The sequence below is a fragment of the Pelophylax lessonae genome (genome assembly GCF_965119305.1).
Source record: "Pelophylax lessonae genome assembly, chromosome: 4".
Lineage (NCBI taxonomy): Eukaryota > Metazoa > Chordata > Amphibia > Anura > Ranidae > Pelophylax > Pelophylax lessonae.
Genome location: NC_138771.1, coordinates 144,025,150 through 144,043,905, shown reverse-complemented (window position 1 = coordinate 144,043,905; position 18,756 = coordinate 144,025,150). Strand labels below are relative to the sequence as shown.

The window sequence follows — 18,756 nt, the reverse complement described above, 5'->3', positions numbered from 1 at the left end:
GTTGCGACGGAAGACATAAAGGAAAAGCAGCTGTCCATCCTTATGTTGGACCTAGTAGATACTCAAGAAGAAATAAATAAGTTAAAAGGACAACTGAAGGGGGAACAGGAGACAAGTCATACTATGTTATTAACCGAGAATTTAGAGGAAGGCCAAAATTTAGAGGAATGCAGAGATTCTGACATCCGATCACTAAAAGAGCAGGTGAAAGAACTAAAATGCCAGTTGGAGGTTGTGACATCCGAAAAGGATGCTATAACTTTAAATCTTCAAGCTCTCGTACAAGAAGAGAGGCCATCAGAAAGGCTTTCTCAGTGTGAGCTTGAAAATCAGCACTTGCCTGACTATGAAAGTCAAAATATACTGGCAGAACAAGTAAATAGTTTAGGAAATGAGTCAAAGTCCAAAGATTTAAAGATTACTGCATTACAAAAAGACCTGGATGATATGAATCTTTTGCTGTCTGAGCAGAATTCTCTATCAAGGTTGCTGGAAAACCAGTTGGAAGAGAGAAAGAAAAGCATTGAGAGCCTAAATGAGCTGCTAATTCTTAGTCAAAGTAAAGAAGAAAGACTGTCTGAGGCACTTGCAGCTAATGAACGTGACATAGCCTCTCTTCAAGAACAACTTTTGCAAAAGTCTGCAGAGATAGAAATCCTGCAACATTCATCAACAGAAAAGGAACAGCAGATTGAGGAAGTCAGCCATAGTTTCTCTGATAAGATGGTTCTTCTAAATGAAGAAAAGTTTTCCATGGCTAAGGAAATAAAATCCCTAAAAGAGCAGCTGAGATCAGTTGTCCAACAAAGTGGAAAAGAGGAAGAATCACTGGAGACTTTAATAAAAGCCAACACAGAGCTAAACCTTCAAAAAGAAATACTTACTCAAGAGAAGTCTAGCCTTCAGGAGATGTTGAAATCCATTCAGACAGAACTTGAGGAGGTAAAAAGTCAACTGGAAAATATGTCCTCTAGTTACACGCAGAGTCAAGAAATCCTCAAGTCTGTTCAAGGAGAGCAAGAAGTGTTGCACGTCCAAATAGAAGACCAGAGAAGTGAATTTCTGACAAAACAGAAAGAACTTGAGGAACTTCAGGTCCAAGTTGAAAACCAAAGACATAATTATGAACAGCAGTTGCAATTTTTAACTGAAAAACACCAAAGTAACCTGAATGATGTTAATTGCTTGCAGAAAGAAAAATGTGAATTAGAACAACAGCTGAAATATTTTAAATCAGAAAATAGTGGTGAGGCTGGATTAAAAGAGAGAGAGGAACTGCATATTCAAGTAGAGCATCAGAAGAAAGAGATTGAGCAACTCAGAAGAAAGTTGCAAGCAGCACTAGTCAGCAGAAAGGAATTGACTAAAAAAGTGTCAAAATTGGAAGAAGATCTAGAAAAACATACAACTGAAAACGTTTTGGCTCCTGAAGAGATATCCTCTATACAAAATATTAGCCTAAAATCTGAACAGGAAGTGGTACCAAAACAAGACATAACCGAAGAGCTTCTTAAAAAACAAGTAGTCAGTCTTGAATCTGAACTAGAACATGTAAAGAGAGAGCTAACTGAAAATGGTTTGGCTAATGAACAACTTCAAATATTGATTGATGAATTAAGAGGTAAATCCAGACATGTTGAACAGGTAGATAGAATGGCATCTGAAAAGCCAGATAGTCCATCCAATCAATTAAATTCAGAAGAGAAAGTAAATATGGTATTCCAGCTTGAAAATAGAATAACACAACTTGAGCAAGAAAAGGAAAACCTCCAAAAGAAAGTCCAAGAGGCTCTAAACTCTCGCAGGGACACCATTAAAAAGGCACAAGAGAAAGATCGGCATCATCGTGAACAGCTAAAACAACAGAAAGAAGAGTTTAATCTCTTGCAAGAAAAGCTTGAAAAAGTACAGAGAGACCAAAAATCAGATCCAGATCCTGACAGAATTATTGAAGAACGAGCAATGCAAACAGAAATACCTTATCCAGTAGAAAAACTGTGTAGTGACTCTTCCCATGGAACAGAGGGCTTGATGTCTGTGTGTGCCTCACAGGACAGTTCTGAAAACTCTAACTGGAGAGAGGAATGGGTAGACTTTATACCAGGAAAGGTTGAAGACACTTTAGTTCACAAATATCCTTCTGCAGATTTGACACTGGACAACTACAAAACACAGTTGGATCTCTTTCAGTCTCAGAAAAATGAATTGGAGTTAAAAGCCTTGCAATTGGAAGAGAAGCTCAATGAACGCTTGGAGGATGTTTCACATCTAAATGATACCATAGACTATTTGACTACACAGCTACAACAAGAAAAAGACAAGTGTTGTGATTTAGAAACGCAAACTTCTGTTTTGAAAACTGAGCTGGAAAAAAGCAAACAAGAATTAACTGATCTACAGGTATTGACAATTGAGAATAATAAAGATGAACTAATGCTTAAAAAAGAAGAGGTTGGACAACTTCACCAGGAGCTGGAAGAAAGAAATGTAGCTCTTATGAATGCTAATGACCTTATTTCAGAAAAAGATGATACCATTTTGTCTCTAAAATCTCAGCTGGAGCTTCAAGCCAAAGATCATGAGGAACATTGCAAAAAACTTGAAGTAAAAGTTCAAGAAGTAAAACAAAAACAAGAAGATGAAGTTGAAGGAGAAAAAGGAAAGCAGCAACTTCAGCGAAAACTTCAGGCTGCATTGATATCCAGAAAAGATGCACTGAAAGAAAGTAAGGCTTTGAAGTTAGAGTTGCAGACTATGAGAACTCAAAAGGAAGATTTAGTTATTAGACTACAAGTTGCAGAGGGATCAGTAAGTGAACTGAACCTAGAAAGAGAAACTTTACAGAATACGGTATTTGCCCAAAAAGAAGAACAATTTAAACTGATAATGGAAATAGATAAATTCTTATTGGAAAATCAAAACCTTGAAGCTTCATGTGAAAGCCTGAAGTTGGCATTAGTAGGTATTACAAAAGACAAAGAAGACTTGAATAAAGAGTTGGAATCCTTGAAAATGTCACATGACTCAAAGACATCTGAATGGCAAGAGAAGCTGTCTGACCTTCAAAAAGAGTATGAGACATTACTGCAGTCATATGAGAATGTTAGTGATGAAACTGACAGAATGAAGCGTGCAGTGGAAATGGTGAAACAAGAGAAACTAGAATTATTTGCGAAGATGAAAAGTGTTGAGGTTGAAAAGAAAGAAGTAGAGAGCCAACTGGAAGAATCACAACTGGAGATAGAAAATATGAAGGAAAAGATGAGAAAATTTGCTAAATCAAAACAGCAAAAAATACTTGAACTTGAAGAAGAAAATGATAGATTGAGAGTAGAATTGCAGAAGGCAACAGAGGTGCAGAAATCAACTTATTTACAAGAGGATGCAGTGGTTAAAGAAGAGCTAACGAGGGTCCAAACCGAAAACCATGTCCTAAAATCAGAACTGGAACTGGCTCAGACTGAAAAGGAAAATTTGACTAAGGAAATCGAAACACTGAAGCTCCAACTGCACAGCGTTGAATTAGATTTGCAAAAAGTTCTAGAAGAACGCAGCACTGAGATAGTAGAAAAGGAAGTTGTCGGCAAAACTGAAGCTATCCAACTAACAAATTCAGTACCTGATAAGCTGGTTGTTCATGAAAAAGTGGCTACAGAGAATGATGAAAAACAACAAGCAGTCTTGGAGAAAATTTCACAACTTGAAGAAATTATTGAAACGTTAAAAACCCGTATGAAGGCAAAAGAAAATGAAATTGAGAAAATGAATACAATTATAAATGAATTTCAGGAAGAGAAGCTAAGATCAGACACTCTGTTAAGCAGTTCACAAGATATGATTAATAAAATGGAGAAAGACTTTTCGGATTTGAAAAATAAATATCAAGTTGCTGTTAATGGCCTAGATGAAGTTAATAAGCAGAAGCAAGCATTGGAAAATGAGAAAGATGAGTTGGAAGAGAGGTTGATGAATCAAATGGCTGAGCTCAATGGAAGCATTGGAAACTTCCAACAAGATGCCTTGGACTTGCAGATTAAAAATGAAAGTTTGAAGCAAGAGTTGGAAAACCTTCAACTCCAAGTAGAAGAGGAAAGAAGACAGATGGAGAGACAGAAAGCTGAAGCCATATCTGAGGTTCATAAAGAATTTGTGGAAAAGTTAAAATCAGTACATCAAGGTGAAAAAAGCAAGATGACCCAGTCAGAGGAGCTGCAGGAATTGCTCAAGGAAAAGCAGCAGGAAGTAAGACAACTACAGAAGGACTGCATACAATATCAAGAAACAATCAGCCGGTTAGAAAGAACTTTTAAAGCCCTGGAAATTGTGCACAATGAGTGCGAGAAAGAAAGAGTTGCCTCCAGTGATAGAGTAGCAAAAGCTGTGGCAGACACAAAGAAGGCCCAGGCTGAGCTAACATCGCTTCGTGTGTTACTTGATGACACTCAGAGTGAAGCTGCAAGAATTTTGGCTGAAAATGTAAAAATCAAGAAGGAAATACGACTAATTACAGAGAACACTACACTTATTTTAAAAAGGAAAGAAGAAGATATGGAAAAGAAACTTGAAGAGGAGAGGGTGAAACATGTAAAAGAAATGGCAAACTTACATGCAAAGATAAGCTTGCTACAGCAAGACAAAGAACAGCTTGAAGGATCCATTAAACGCCTACAGGGTCATTATGAAGAAAAGAATCAAGAAATTAAAGATATGCAAGGAAATCTGAATCAAAACATAGCAAAGCTTGCAGCATTCACTCGTAGCATGTGTTCTTTGCAAGATGATAGAGACCGTGTTCTTGAGGAGTCCAAAATGTGGAATGAGAAATTCAATGACGAACTGCAGAAAAAGGATGATGAGATACGTGATAAAGAGAGAATATGCATGGATCTTAAAAATGAGCTTCTGCAGGTCACATCTCAAATTGATGAACTCAAGGCTCACGTAAGCAGGTAAGAAGTTGATTTTTTTCTATACTTGTTTATCTAAATAACCTGTGAAAAACCTCTTACATTTTAGTCCTGTTTTTTCTATCTTTATTTCAGACTACAGTTAGAGAATGAAGAACTGGTTACGGGTGGGAAGACTGAGGTGGAGAGTCTTGCTAAAGCAAGAGATTCCCTGCTGGAGGAAAAATCGATTCTTTCTTCCTGTCTGGAAGAAGAACAGAAGATGCACCGTGCCTGCCAGGAAGAGCTGAAACTGCACAGCCAGGAAGCAAAAGATAGGCTAAACAAACTAGAGAGTCTGAACATAGAGGTGACAGAGTCTTACAATGAAAATAAGAATTTGCTGGAAACAGTACAAAGGTTAGAGGCAGAAGTTCAAGACTTGAAGCTGCAAAATGAGCAGACTCAAAGTGACCTTCAGGCTTCCAAATCTTTAACAGAACAGCTGCATGTTGAGCTGGAACAGAAAGAGAAAGATGTTGTGCGGTTGCTAGGTGCTCGTGATGAAGCTGTCAGTGTAGCTGTGGGGGAGCTAAATGAAATGCATGCAATTCAGTGCAAAGCCTTAGAAGAGAGATTAGAAGAAGCTGAAAAGGATAGAAAACAAATGCAAGAAAAATTAGAAGAACTAAAAAATCGACTAAAAGCCAATCAGGAAGAGTCTGATCGAAGTAAGGCGCAGTTACAGGCATTCACCAAATCTATGTGCTCTTTACAGGAGGAGAGAGAACGTGTTTTGAGTGATTATCAGCAATTGGAGCAAAGACATCTTGATGCAATTCTTGCCAAAGATGGCCTCATTCAAGATGCAGCAGCAGAAAGCAACAAGCTCTGTGAGGAGTTAAGATTCCTTCGAAGCCGCACTGATGACCTAAATGCACAGAATGCAAAATTAAATGCTCAGCTAGCTCGCTACCGGGAAGACTTAAAAGAGGTGATCTCGCTGAAGGATTCACAGCTTAAGCAGTTATTGGGGGAAAAATTACAGGAGATTGAAAAGTTGCGTCTTGAACAGAGTAACCAGGAGCTGCTGCTAAATCAGGAAAAGGGACAGCGGGATGCTCTGCAGCAGGAGTTAGATGAAACCAAGAAGGAAAAACACAGAAGTCTAGAACAGGTTGATAGTCTGACACATGATATCTCACAGCTACAAAATGAGAATGATGCACTTAGAAATCAACTTAAACAGGAGGAACATGAGGTGCAAATGCTAAAGGAAGAACTACTGCAAGTGAAAAAAGAATTGGAAAGCATTAAAAAAGAAGCTGTTTGCATACAAGCAGACGCTGAGGAGCGGGTGAGACGTGCAGAGGATGACTTGAATAAGAAGCTCCAGAGCATACAGCATGATACTGGCATATTGCGTAATGAGACAGAGACAGCCGAAGAAAGAGTAGCAGAACTTGCAAGGGATCTAATGGATGCAGAGCAGAGGTTGCTAAACTCTCATGAAGAAAACTCTTCTCTTAAAGCTCAGATACAAGCATTTGGAGGATCCATGAGATCTTTGCAGGACAGTCATGACATTGCTCAAGAAGAAATTAGGAGCTTGCAGGACCAATTGAAAGAATTTCTTAACCTGAATGAAGAGCTTGGCTTAGTAAAAACAGAAAGAGATAACCTTAATTTCATGCTATCAGAAAGCAAAGAGGAACAACAACGGATACAAATTCAACTGAAAGAACTTATGTCCAGCTCGCAGGTACGAGAAGAGGAAATTCGTAGAGTAACCGTTGATTTCCAGGCTTCACAAATGCAGCTTCGCAATATGTCCAAAGCAATGGGAAGTCTGCAGGAGGACCGTGATAGATTGCAAAGCAGCTTGAAGACTCCGCCTAGGGAAATAGAGAGGACTCTGCAGAGTTCATACCAAAGAGACAGCAAGGTATTTCCTTCATTAAAGTTGTGTTTTTTGTCCAAATAAAGTTTCCCCTTGTTTGGTTGTAAAATATTATATTATATTATATTATATTATATTATATAATCATAGTAACAAATGGCAGTGTATCTTTCAGATCTCCAGTGATCATTCCAACCATTTACTACTGGAAGACCTTCAGAGCACACAGGCAGAAATGCAGAACCTACGCACTGAACTCAGTGATACACTCACTCAAGTACACCAAAAAGAACTAATGATACAACAACTCAGTGTTAAGGTTAGTGTAAAAGCACTAGGACATTGCTGAGAATATATCGGTGTATTATTTATTTTATTTTTTCTGATCAGCCTTTTCCATGACACTGAAAAAGTCAAGAACACCCACAAAACTAGGTTAGAAATTTTAGAGCAAGGCTACTTGGTGCTGCTCAGCTATTTCAGCACAGCACAATTCCTGGCAAAGAAAATCATTTGAAAACAAGGTACAGAGTAGATTGTGATCTGTATCAGGGGGCTGCAGAAGATACATAGGTACGTGTGGGTTCGGAGGATTTGTATTTGAATTCACTTGTAGTTTCCATCCTCCTGGTGGCTGCAGCCAATGTGTTTAGCAGCTTCTAAGATAGAACAGTGTCCCCATCTTTCATAATACGCACAGGGCTTGTAGTGGGTGTTACTGAATACGCAATAAATGTTTTGTTAAGTTTTTGTATTACCATTCTGCAGGCAGAGAGCTTCACAGGAAACAATTTTTAAACGTATATCAAAGCTAAAGATATCAAAGATAACGTTTTTTAAAATTAGGATTTAATTTAAAGCCCAGTTCTGGGCAAAAATAAAGGCTAAGCTCATCTTTTGGAGAATGTTTTTTTTAAATTATTATTATTATTATACAGGATTTATATAGCGCTAACAGTTTGTGCAGCGCTTTACATTATAAGGGGAGGCAATACAATTCAATACAAGAGGGTTAAAAAGGCCCTGTTCCTGTGAGATTATAATCTAAGAGGGAGGGGCTGATGAAACAAAAGGTAGTATCTGTGAGGAATGAATTTATAAGGGAAGTAGATTTGGTTGTTAGCTGGAGGCAGGATAGGCCTCCCTGAAGAGATGAGTTTTCAGGGATCGCCTAAAAGTGGACAGAGTAGGAGATAACCAAACAGATTGGGGTAGTGAGTTCCAGAGGATGGGAGAGGCTCTGGGGAAGTCCTGGAAACTAGCATGGGAGGAGGAGACAAGGGAGCTAGAGAGCAGAAGATCTTGGGTTCAACCTGAATTATAAAGATTTTCATAAAAACAAGAAGCAAAAACATGGAAACAAAATACTGAGCAAGTAGATAACTAATCCAACCTATAACAACACTATTACAAGTATAAAAAAAAATCATATCACTTACTTTATAGACAAAAATATGTAAAGGTCAGAGACCGGCGCTGACCCCACATAGGAGCACATATAAATAAATAACAAGGCCAATCAATGCAGGTCAGATAAAATTGAAAGAAAAAAAAAACAGAGTAAGAAGCAATGGGAAAAGGAAAAAAAAAAACATTTTTCGGATGTAACATGCTCCAGGCCTGCCCCCCACACACCAACTCCCCCTCTACCTGTGACAGCAGAAGGGGAATCCACTTCCACACCCGCTGTCACATTTTTTAAAAAAAAAACAGAAGCGACTGTGCAGGGCTGCGCAAGCACAGCCACGTCGAGTCCTGTCATCCACTGGGGCAGACAGCTTGTAGTTCTCAATAGACCATGAGTATGCTGATCAACAGGCTCATAGTCCATTGACACTGGCTACAGCTCTGTAACAGAAAGCCTGAACGGAGGTACGAGTAGCAGAGCTGCAGGCAGTGTGTGCAGGAGCCTGACATTGCACCCGCGATCCACTAAAGAACAAAAACGTGCATTTATTTTTTTCAAAAAGGTGAACTTAAGCCGAATATACTCACCTGAGTCCCCCATCCAGGCCCCTCATTGATGCCATTCTCAATTGCTAGGGCTGCTAGTCCAGTGCTGCATGTTAATCCTCACTATTCAGTCCCCAACGTAGGATTTCTTTTGGATTTTGAGAGGCCACCTCTGAATCCCAGACAGTGGAGGATGTTGAGAGGGATGATCACATGACCGCACCCTAAGATAAGTTAAAATAAGGGTTTAGGGAGGTTTTTTTTTTTTTAGTCCTGTCAATTAGATGGAGAGGGGTTGAAGGGAATTTAATATTATCCCAGTGCTAGAAAATTAATTATTCAGCTGCATTGCATAGCATTCTTTAGATGTTAACAGTTCAGTGTTAACTTCATCTAATTGTATTTCTTCAGCTTTCTCAGATATTCGAAGAGAAAACTTCTTTATCTCTCCAGCTGCATGATAGCAACCAAAACCTAAGAGATGCTATCAACCAGTGTTCATCCTTTGAGCGACAGCTACATGAAATGCATCCTAAAAGTTCGGTAAGAATAGATGCAGCTACCCATTTATTATTAAAGCTGGATGTGGCAGAAATATTACAAAAAAGACAGTAGTTAAGTAAATAGTTTGTGTTTTGTAGTTGGCTCTTCTTTTTTATTACAAGTACATTTCTGTCCATAATTTAAAATTGTGATTCTTTCTACAGGATACTTTACTCAGTGATTCTGCACCTGGAGCCCCACAAGAAAAGAAAGAACCCCAAACTGAAGCCGATCAGCAACTCATGGAGCTTCAGCAAAGGTTAGTTATGTCTGTTCTTTGCCCCGTGACAGCCTTATTAAGCTTTAGTGCCGGTTCACATTTGTGCGATCACAGCGATCGCATGTAATTCGGGAGCACACTGCTCCTAAAATTACATGCGATCTCTGTGCGGTGCAAATTCAGCCATACAGTTTGTATAGCTGAATTCGCACCGCAATCGCACCCAACAAGCACAGGACCCTTTTTTTGGTCTGCAGCAGAATCGGATTGCATGGTGGTTCACACTAGTGCGATCCGATTCTATGCGAACTTTCAGATCGCACTGTGATATGCGATCTGACCTGGGGGTGTCGTTAACATTTAATTGACACCCCCTGCATATCGCATATGGCAGTGTGAACTGCCAGGGGTGCGGATGCGATGCGGGAACACGCTGTATATTCGCAGCGTTCCCGCATCGCACAAATGTGAACCGGGACTTACAGCTACTAATAAATACCCTCTTTGTGATATTGTAACTATTCCTATTATGTATTATTTTAGGTCTGCTCTTTAAACAAGTTCCTTAACCACTTCCATACAGAGCAGTTAGACCCCCTTCCTGCCCAGACCAATTTTCAGCTTTCAGCACTCTCACACTTTGAATGACAATTGCTTAGTCATGCTACACTGTAACCAAACAAAATTTTTATCATTTTTTTTTTACACAAATAGAGCTTTCTTTTGGTGGTATTTGATCACAACTGGGGGTTTTTTTTTTCGTGATATAAGCAAAAAAAAATGCAAAAATTTTGAAAAAAAAAAAACACTTTTTTTAGTTTCAATTATAAAATTTTGCAAAAAATTTATTTTTCTTCATACATTTGGGCCAAAATGTATACTACTACATGTCTCTGGTAAAATTAACCCAAATTAGTGTATATTATTTAGTCTGTGTGAAAGTTATTGAGTCTAGAAGCTATGGTACCAATTACTGAAAATTGATCACACCAGATGTACTGACTGCCTATCTCCTTTCTTGAGGCCCTGAAATGTCAGGACAGTACAAATACCGCCCAAATGACCCCTTTTTGTAAAGTAGACAGTCCAAGGTATTTAGTAAGAGGCATGGTGGGTTTTTTGAAGTTGTATTTTTTTCCCACAATTCTTGGGAAAATTAAGAAAAAAAAATTTTTTTCCCACAAAGTTGTCAATTTATAAGCTATTTCTAACACATAGCATGTACACAGCAAAAATTACACCCAAAAATACATTCTGCTACTCCTTCCGAGTATGGCGATACCACATGTGTGAGACTTTTACACAGCCTGGCCACAAAAAGAGACTCCACGTCCAAGAAGCACCTTCAGGCGTTCTAGGAGCATAAATACACATAAAACTTTCTTACTACCTATCACAATTTTCAAGGCCCTAGAGCACCAATACAATGGAAAAGTCCACAAAATGACCCCATTTTGGAAAGCAAACACTCCAACGTATATTCTATGAGGCATTATGGGTCGTTTGAACGTGTCATTTTTTTTCCACAAGTTTTTGGAAAATGTGGGAAACAAATGAAAACCTTTTTTTTTTTTTTACACAAAGTTGTCAATTTATAGGATATTTCTAACACATAGCATGTAAATAGCAAAAATTACACCCCAAAATACATTCTGCTACTCCTCCTGAGTATGGCGATACCACATGTGTGAGACTTTTACACAGCCTGGCCACATAAAGAGACTCCACTTTCAAGAAGCACCTTCAGGCGTTCTAGGAGCATAAATTACACACATCATTTTCGAACTACCTATCACACTTCTGAAGGCCCTAGAGCACCAAGACAATGGAAACGCCCACAAAATGACCCCATTTTGGAAAGCAAACACTCCAACATATATTCTATGAGGCATTATGGGTCTTTTGAACGTGTCATTTTTTTCCACAAGTTTTTGGAAAATGTGGGAAAAAAATTAAAACCTTTTTTTTTTTTTTACACAAAGTTGTCGATTTATTGGATATTCCTAACACATAGCATGTATACAGCAAAAATGACACCCCAAAATACATTCTGCCACTCCTCCTGAGTATGGCAATACCACATGTGTGAGACTTTTTCACAGCCTAGCCATATAGAAGGACCCAACATCCAAGGAGCACTATCATGCATCCTAGCCACTTGCCTAGGCCTATTTTTGACATTTGGTGTTTACAAGCTAAAATCAGTTGTTTTTACTAGAAAACTACTTAGAACCCCCAAACATTATTTTTTTTTAGCAGAGACCCTAGAGAATAAAATAGAGATTATTGCAATATTTTTTATCACACCGTATTTGCGCAAACGCAATTTTTTTTTTAAAAATTCACTTTTTTTAATAAAAAAAATAAGAAACCAGTAAAGTTAGCCCAATTTTTTTCCATAATGTGAAAGATAATGTTATGCCGAGTAAATAGATACCCAACATGTCATGCTTCAAAATTGCGCACGCTCACGGAATGGCGACAAACTTTGGTACTTAAAAATCCCCATAGGCGACATTTTAAAAATTTCTACAGGTTGCAATCTTAGAGTTACAGATGAGGTCTAGGGCTCAAATTATTGCTCTTGCTCTAACGATCGCGGCGATACCTCACATGTGTGGTTTGAACACCGTTTACATATGTGGGCGGGGTTTCCGTATGCGTCCGCTTCTGCGCGCGAGCTAACGGGGACAGGGTGCTTTAATTTTTTTTTTTTTTTTTTTTTTTTACTATTTATTTTATTTATTATTTTTTATTTTTACACCGTTTAAAAAAAAAAAAAAAAAATTGATCATTTTTATTTCTATTACAAGGAATGTAAACATTTCTTGTAATAGAAATAGGCACGACAGGACCTCTTTTTTGTAAGATCTGTTGTCAAAAAGTCCTTAGATCTCACAAGTACACTAAAAGATAGAAAAAAAAAAAATAAAATGAAAAAAAAAGGGACCTTTTAAACTGGTTGCTAGGCAACAACGTTTGCCGTAGGTCCGGTCCTCCAAGACCATAGAGTCGAGTGAGGGCAAGCTTGCCCTCACTCAACATCCTGTCCATGAGGACCCGGTACCGGATCGTTTTCCCGCTGCCGGCGGGTCCGGTAAGCGGGGAAAAGGACCGGGACGCGGCGGGAGGGGGGGGGGTCGCCTCTTCCGCCATCCCGGAAGGGTGATCCCGCGGCGAATCCGCCGCTGGGACCACCCTTATCGGAAAGCCAACTGTCCACCGTTTAAAAAAATACCAGGGTTATGGCAGCTATCTGCTGCCATAACACCGGTTTTTAGGTTTAAACCGAGAACGTATATATACATTGGCCGGTTGGCAAGTGGCTAGGAACATAAATCACACACATAAATTCCTGACAACCTATCACATTGTTGAAGGCCCCTAACACATAGCATAATACATACCAAAATACATTCTGCTGAGCAAAGGATAAACAAAAAAATACCTGTGGTTTTAGCAGTGCAGTGGTTCAGGCAGCAGGCAGGAACGTAGACAGCGACAGTGAAAGGATTGTCCAGGCAGCAGGCAGGAATACTGTCCATAGTCAGTACAGGCAGCAGGCACAGATATTGTCAGCACAGCCAAAGCATTGGTCCAGGTAGCAGGCAGGTCAGCAGCAGAAAAAGGATTGTCCATGCAGCAGGCAGGAATACTGTCCATAATTAGTACAGGCAGCAGGCAGAGATATGGTCAGTACAGCCCAAGTATTGGTCCAGGCAACAGGCACATGTTCCATAAAAAGTCCTGGGTCAGTGCAGGCAGGGATATGATCAGCACAGCCAAAGTATTGGTCCAGGCAGCAGGCAGGACCATCAAGCTTAGGGCCTCAGTCGGGAAAGAATGGGGACAGGGGTAGAGGCTTCTCCCACCCAAATCGCTTTGAAGCCTCCGGACTCCAGACCCTGTTCTGAGTTTACAAACCCAGAGAAATCCAAAAACTGGTTTTCTCATATCAGAACACTATATTCTGAAGCCCCTCACAAAAGTGAGACCCCTGTGTCATTTTGAATTCCACTACTACAGTAGCAGGGCGAAGGATCAGTCTAAGTGGCAGGCAAAAAACATGGTCGTAACAGGCCAAGGTCAGTGCAGGTAAAAGGCAGAAATAGACGGTAGGCTAAGGCAAAATCGATAAACAGTCCAGGGTCAGTTCACTTGAAAGGCAGAAACATGGCGGATAAACAATGCAGACGGCAGGCAGAGACATAGTCGATATACAGGCCAGGGTCGGTTCACAAGGAAGGCAGTGATATGGTTGGTTGAGGCAGCAGGAAAATATTCAGCAGTGAAATATGGGCTAAAAGTTTAGGGCAGTGTGATATATTTTGAAGCATTCTCCAATGCAAAGGCCAGGTTGGGAGGGACAATCGGTACAATGGAAACTGGTGTCTTTCCTAATTCCTCTTTTGCTAAACATCCGACACCTTTTTTGGCGTCTTCTTCCGGTTTCTGATGGTGGGATATGGAAAGGGAAATGGCGCTCATGAAGTCTGCTGACACAATCCGAACGAATGATTTCTGGGGGGGATCCTTGCTGGTAAATGAGGGCAGTGGCAATGTCTTCAATAAACTGGAGGAAGGGGATTGGTGTTGTTGTGGACTTTTTATAGGTGACAAAGGCTTTGTACATGGCCAAATGGAAAAAGTACACTGCAACCTTTTTGTACCAAAAGAGGGTCTTTCGTGTTGGGAGATAGGGCTGCAGCATTTAATCGTTTAAATCCACCCCCCTCCATGTACTTATTGTACTCGTGGATACAAGCAGGCTTTTGAACGGAACCGTGTCGTCTTCGAATTTCCACTGAGGAGTCATCGTGGATGGTGGACATGAGGTAAACGTCCTTACTATCCCTCCACTTCAAAGCCATTACTTCCTCGTTCCTAAGGCTTGCGGATTCCCCAATTCGTAATTGAGTGGTGATAAGACTCTGCGGGAAGCCCTTCCGGTTTTTTCTTACTGTACCGCAGGCCAAGGTTTTCTTCAGGTACAGGTGGCGGAAAAGGGGCAAACTGGTATAATAGTTGTCCATATAAATATGGTACCCCTTTTGCAGCAATGGGAAGGCTAGGTCCCAGACAATCTTCCCACTTACTCCCATGTACGTTGGGCACTCAGGGGGCTGGAGCTCGGAGTCTCTGCCTTCGTACACGCGAAAGGCGTACACATATCCCGTTTTGCTTTCGCAGAGCTTGTTTAGTTTTAAGCCGTACCTAGCCCTCTTGCTGGGAATATACTGCTTAAATGCCAGCTGGCCTGTGAAGTGGACCAGTGATTCGTCCACGGCGATCTTTTGGTCAGGGACATAGACTTCGGGGAACCGTCCAGAAAAGTAATCAATTAGGGGGCGAATTTTGTAGAGTTTATCGTAATTGGGATCATCTCGGGGAGAGCACTGGGAATTATCGTTGAAATGCAGGAAGCGCATTATAGCATCATAGCGGGACCTGGGCATGACTGATGAATAAATTGGCATGTGGTGGATGGGTTTGGTGGACCAATAAGAATGCAGCTCATTTTTTTTGTAACCCCCATATTGATTGTAAGGCCCAAAAACACTTTGAACTCTTCTACTGTTAGGGTTCTCCATTCAAAAGGACGGGAATGATATGAGGTGGGTTTGTTCTCGATAAACTGTTGGGCAAAAAGATTTGTTTGGTCCACAATGTTTTGAAGGAACTCCAAAGGGAAAAATAAATTTAAAAAATCAATCAGAATAACATTTTCGGTGTTGACCTGCAAACCTGGCTGTGCTGTGAAGGGGGGGATTGTAGCTGACCCAGAGCTAGAAGGCAGCCACAATGGGTTTGCCAAGGCATCCGGAAGCTGCATTTGGGCTCTTCTTCTTTGGGGCTGTTGTGAAATCCCAGTGCTTGTACTGGGCATTTCCTCCTGGGGTCCAGCGCCGTTGGCGTTTGCCGATTGGCCATTGGCGCTGCTGGTGTCTGCCTGATTTTCAGTGCGGCGTCTTTTAGGCCGAACTTCTTCCTCCTCCGATTCAGTGCCGGATGTAAAACCTTCAAAGGGCTCAAATTCTGAACCGGATTCAGAAATTGTTTCAGCGTTGGAAGGTGAGAGCTCCCCGCTGCTCTCACTCATCATGGATATTATTTGACAGGCCTCTTCGGCAGTGAAAACCCTTTTGGACTTTGACATGGTGGCTGTATGAAGGGTGACAGGTAATCGGGTACTTTGCTGGGCAGGTGACAGGTACTGATGAGCAGGTGGCAGGTACTCGGGTACTCCAATAGGCAGGTGACAGGTACTCGGGTACTCTGATGGGCAGGTGACAAGCAGGTGATAGGTACTGATGAGTAGTACTGATTCTGATAGGTGTTACTGATGGGTACTGATGATCAGTACTGATACTGATAGGTACTGATGAGTACTGATGGGTACTGATGAGCAGGCGGCAAGTACTCGGGTACTTCAGGCGTCAGGTACTCTGATGAGCAGTTGGAAGGTACTCGGGTACTCTGATGGGTAGGTGGAAGGTACTCGGGTACCCTGATGGGTAGGTGACAGGTACTCGGGTACCCTGATGGGTAGGTGACAGGTACTCGGGTACCCTGATGGGCAGGGAAAAGGTACTCGGGTACGCTGATGGGCAGGTGACAGGTACTCAGATGGACAGGTGACAGGTACTTAGATGGGCAGGTGACAGTACTCTGGTGACAGGTCCTCTTTATTTGATGGGGGCAATCAGGGCACAGTAATAGTGACAATACTCTCACTGGTAACTCACTGTTTGCTGATCTCCTCACACTGGATCGGTGTGTGAGGAGAAGAGCCTGGTAACAGTGAGTTACCCTCATGTTTGTTGACATTTGTGACCGGCTGTGATTGGACACAGCCGGTCACGTGGTAAAGAGCCAATTTCATTGGCTCTTTACCAAGATCGGGGATTGGCTCTGTCCAAGGGACGAGCCTCGTCCCCGATCGCTGCTCTGCGCGCCCCCGGGGGCGCGCATTGCAGAGAGAACGAGCGGCTCGTGCTTGAGCCGCTCATGTGATCGGCTGTGATTGACACAGCCGATCACGTGGTAAACAGCCAATTTCTATTGGCTGTTTACCTTGATCAGGGATGGGCTATGTCCGAGGGACGAGCCTCATCCCTGATCGTGCCGCTGCGCGCCGCAGGGGGCGCGCACTGGCAGCTAGAACGGGCCGACGTCATATGACGGCGGCCCGGATCGCTAAAGCCATGATGCCGACGTCATATTACTATGACTCGGTATTGAAGTGGTTAAAGTAACCACTGGTTCCTGCACATATGTTTTAAATAGCAGCTCAAGCGCTACCTGTTTGTCTTTTTTTAAATCTTTACTCGAGTTTAGTAAATCTATACTGATCTGCATTCTGCCATACCTTCTTGTGACTAGACCTGTACATCACTGTGAAGGGTGTGGCTGCAGGGGATAAGAGATGAAGCTTATGATTGTAAACATTTGTTTTTTTAAATAAAAAACACGCCTATACTTAACCTGCTCTGTGCAATGGTTTTGCACAGAGCAGCCCCGATCCTCCTCTTTTGGAGACCCCCGCTAGTGCTCCAGGCCCTTCCTCTTCATTGGGTGTCCCCACGGAAAGCCGCTTTCCATGGGGGAAACCATGCGGGCTTGCCCCCAGAGTCCGACTGCTCCGTCCATTGGCACAGGAACAAGTATAAAGACCAAGAGCTCTGACTTCTCTGGATTTTGAATCTGTATTCTTGCTCTAAACGGTGACTCAGAAAGTATTGAATTCAGAGATATCCAATTAGCCAGTATTTTTAGAAGGGCAGACCTCTGAATCCCACTGCAGGTTTTCTTTATATATTAGAAATACATATGTGATTCCTTTCACTTGCCAAATGATTTATATTTCTGTTCAGCCAACCTTGTGACTCTGAACTTTGTCGGATAGCACAGCCTTACCTGGGGACTTTTCTGTGGTAGACACTGTAGTAAAAGTGTACGTGTCACTGAAAAAAACACAAAAGTTTGTGCAAAATAAGAGAGGTTATACTTACCTGGTCTGGTACTTGTTATAGAATGTTAGTTGTACTGTATTACAAAGCTACCTGAAGAATCCTTATCTCTAACATACTTCTGGGTGATATAAAGATAAACCACCGCACTCCTAAATGAGTCGGAGTATCAAGCTAGTAAAATCGGCTTCAGCCCAGCTCTGTCCAGGCCACATACTCGATGGGTTTCACCCTGTGGGTGGGGCAAAACATGTCAGGGCATGGCCTGGATGTTTCTGGACTAAAGCTGCTTTTTCTAACTTGATACTCAGGCTCATTTAGGAGTGCTGGGGTTTATCCTTCTATCCCCCCTACTTGTGTATTCTGAGCCAGGACGGGCTCTTACACACCAGCACCCTTTCAGTATGAATCACTAGAGCTTTTTGTATGGGAACTCGGAGCACGCCCTGCACTTTCTCGATACTCCAGAGTGTGTCAGATGCCTGCGTCCCCTCATCACATTCTGTGATCCCTCTTACTGTTACCTACATAATTCCAGGACTCAAATTGATGCAAGTCTTTCATGCTAAATGTTAAGTTCTAAAAGAGATTATAGTGGGATGATATAAAGGAAATAAGTACAGATACGTTTACCAGTTTTATGTAAAAATAACATGTAATACATTTTTGTAAATTCATACTGTTAGTTGAAATGTTATTAGGGAAAGTGTGTTTATTTTTATATTTGAGTTTAGCTTTACTTTTTAGTACTCGGTTAGGATTTATGGATAGGGTTACTTGACCGATACATACTTGCACACGGATAATGCGCTCTGCGCGGGGGCGCACAGAGCGGCGATCGGTGATGCAGCGTGTCAGTCTGACTCACCGCATCTCCGATCTCGGTAAAGAGCCTACTGACGTAGGCTCTTTACCATGTGACCAGCCGTGTCCAATCACGGCTGGTCACATAGTAAACAGGAAGAGCCGTTGATCGGGTTTCCTCAGTACGTGCCTGGCAGGCACGAGTAAAGGAGCGCCGATCTGCGGCTCTCCTGACAGGGGGGGTCTGCACTGGTAATCGGATCATTGATTACCAGTGCAGACCCTGGGGGGGGGGGTGTCACTAGAACCACCAGGGATGCCCACTATGGCCACCAGGGATGGCAATCAGGGCTCAGGGAGCCCCCCAGTGCCCTCCCCATCAGTGCTGCCTATCATTGCCATCTATCAGTGCCGCCCACCAGTGCCCATTACTGCCCACCAGTGCTGCCTATCAGTGCCCATCAGTGCCACCTGTCAGTG

The 18,756-nt window shown here is 41.7% G+C and overlaps 1 protein-coding gene across 1 annotated transcript in view; it reads left to right on the top strand.

Annotated features, from left to right (window-relative positions):
* Positions 1–18,756, top strand: part of GOLGB1 (golgin B1) — an 88,679-nt gene that overhangs the window by 47,351 nt on the left and 22,572 nt on the right. The window contains exons 9-13 of the mRNA XM_082255274.1: positions 1–4,949; positions 5,043–6,831; positions 6,962–7,105; positions 9,151–9,282; positions 9,447–9,541. The exon at positions 1–4,949 is cut by the window's left edge and continues 63 nt beyond it. Of these exons, the coding sequence (XP_082111400.1) occupies positions 1–4,949; positions 5,043–6,831; positions 6,962–7,105; positions 9,151–9,282; positions 9,447–9,541 (7,109 nt within the window). The remainder of the gene's footprint in view (positions 4,950–5,042; positions 6,832–6,961; positions 7,106–9,150; positions 9,283–9,446; positions 9,542–18,756) is intronic.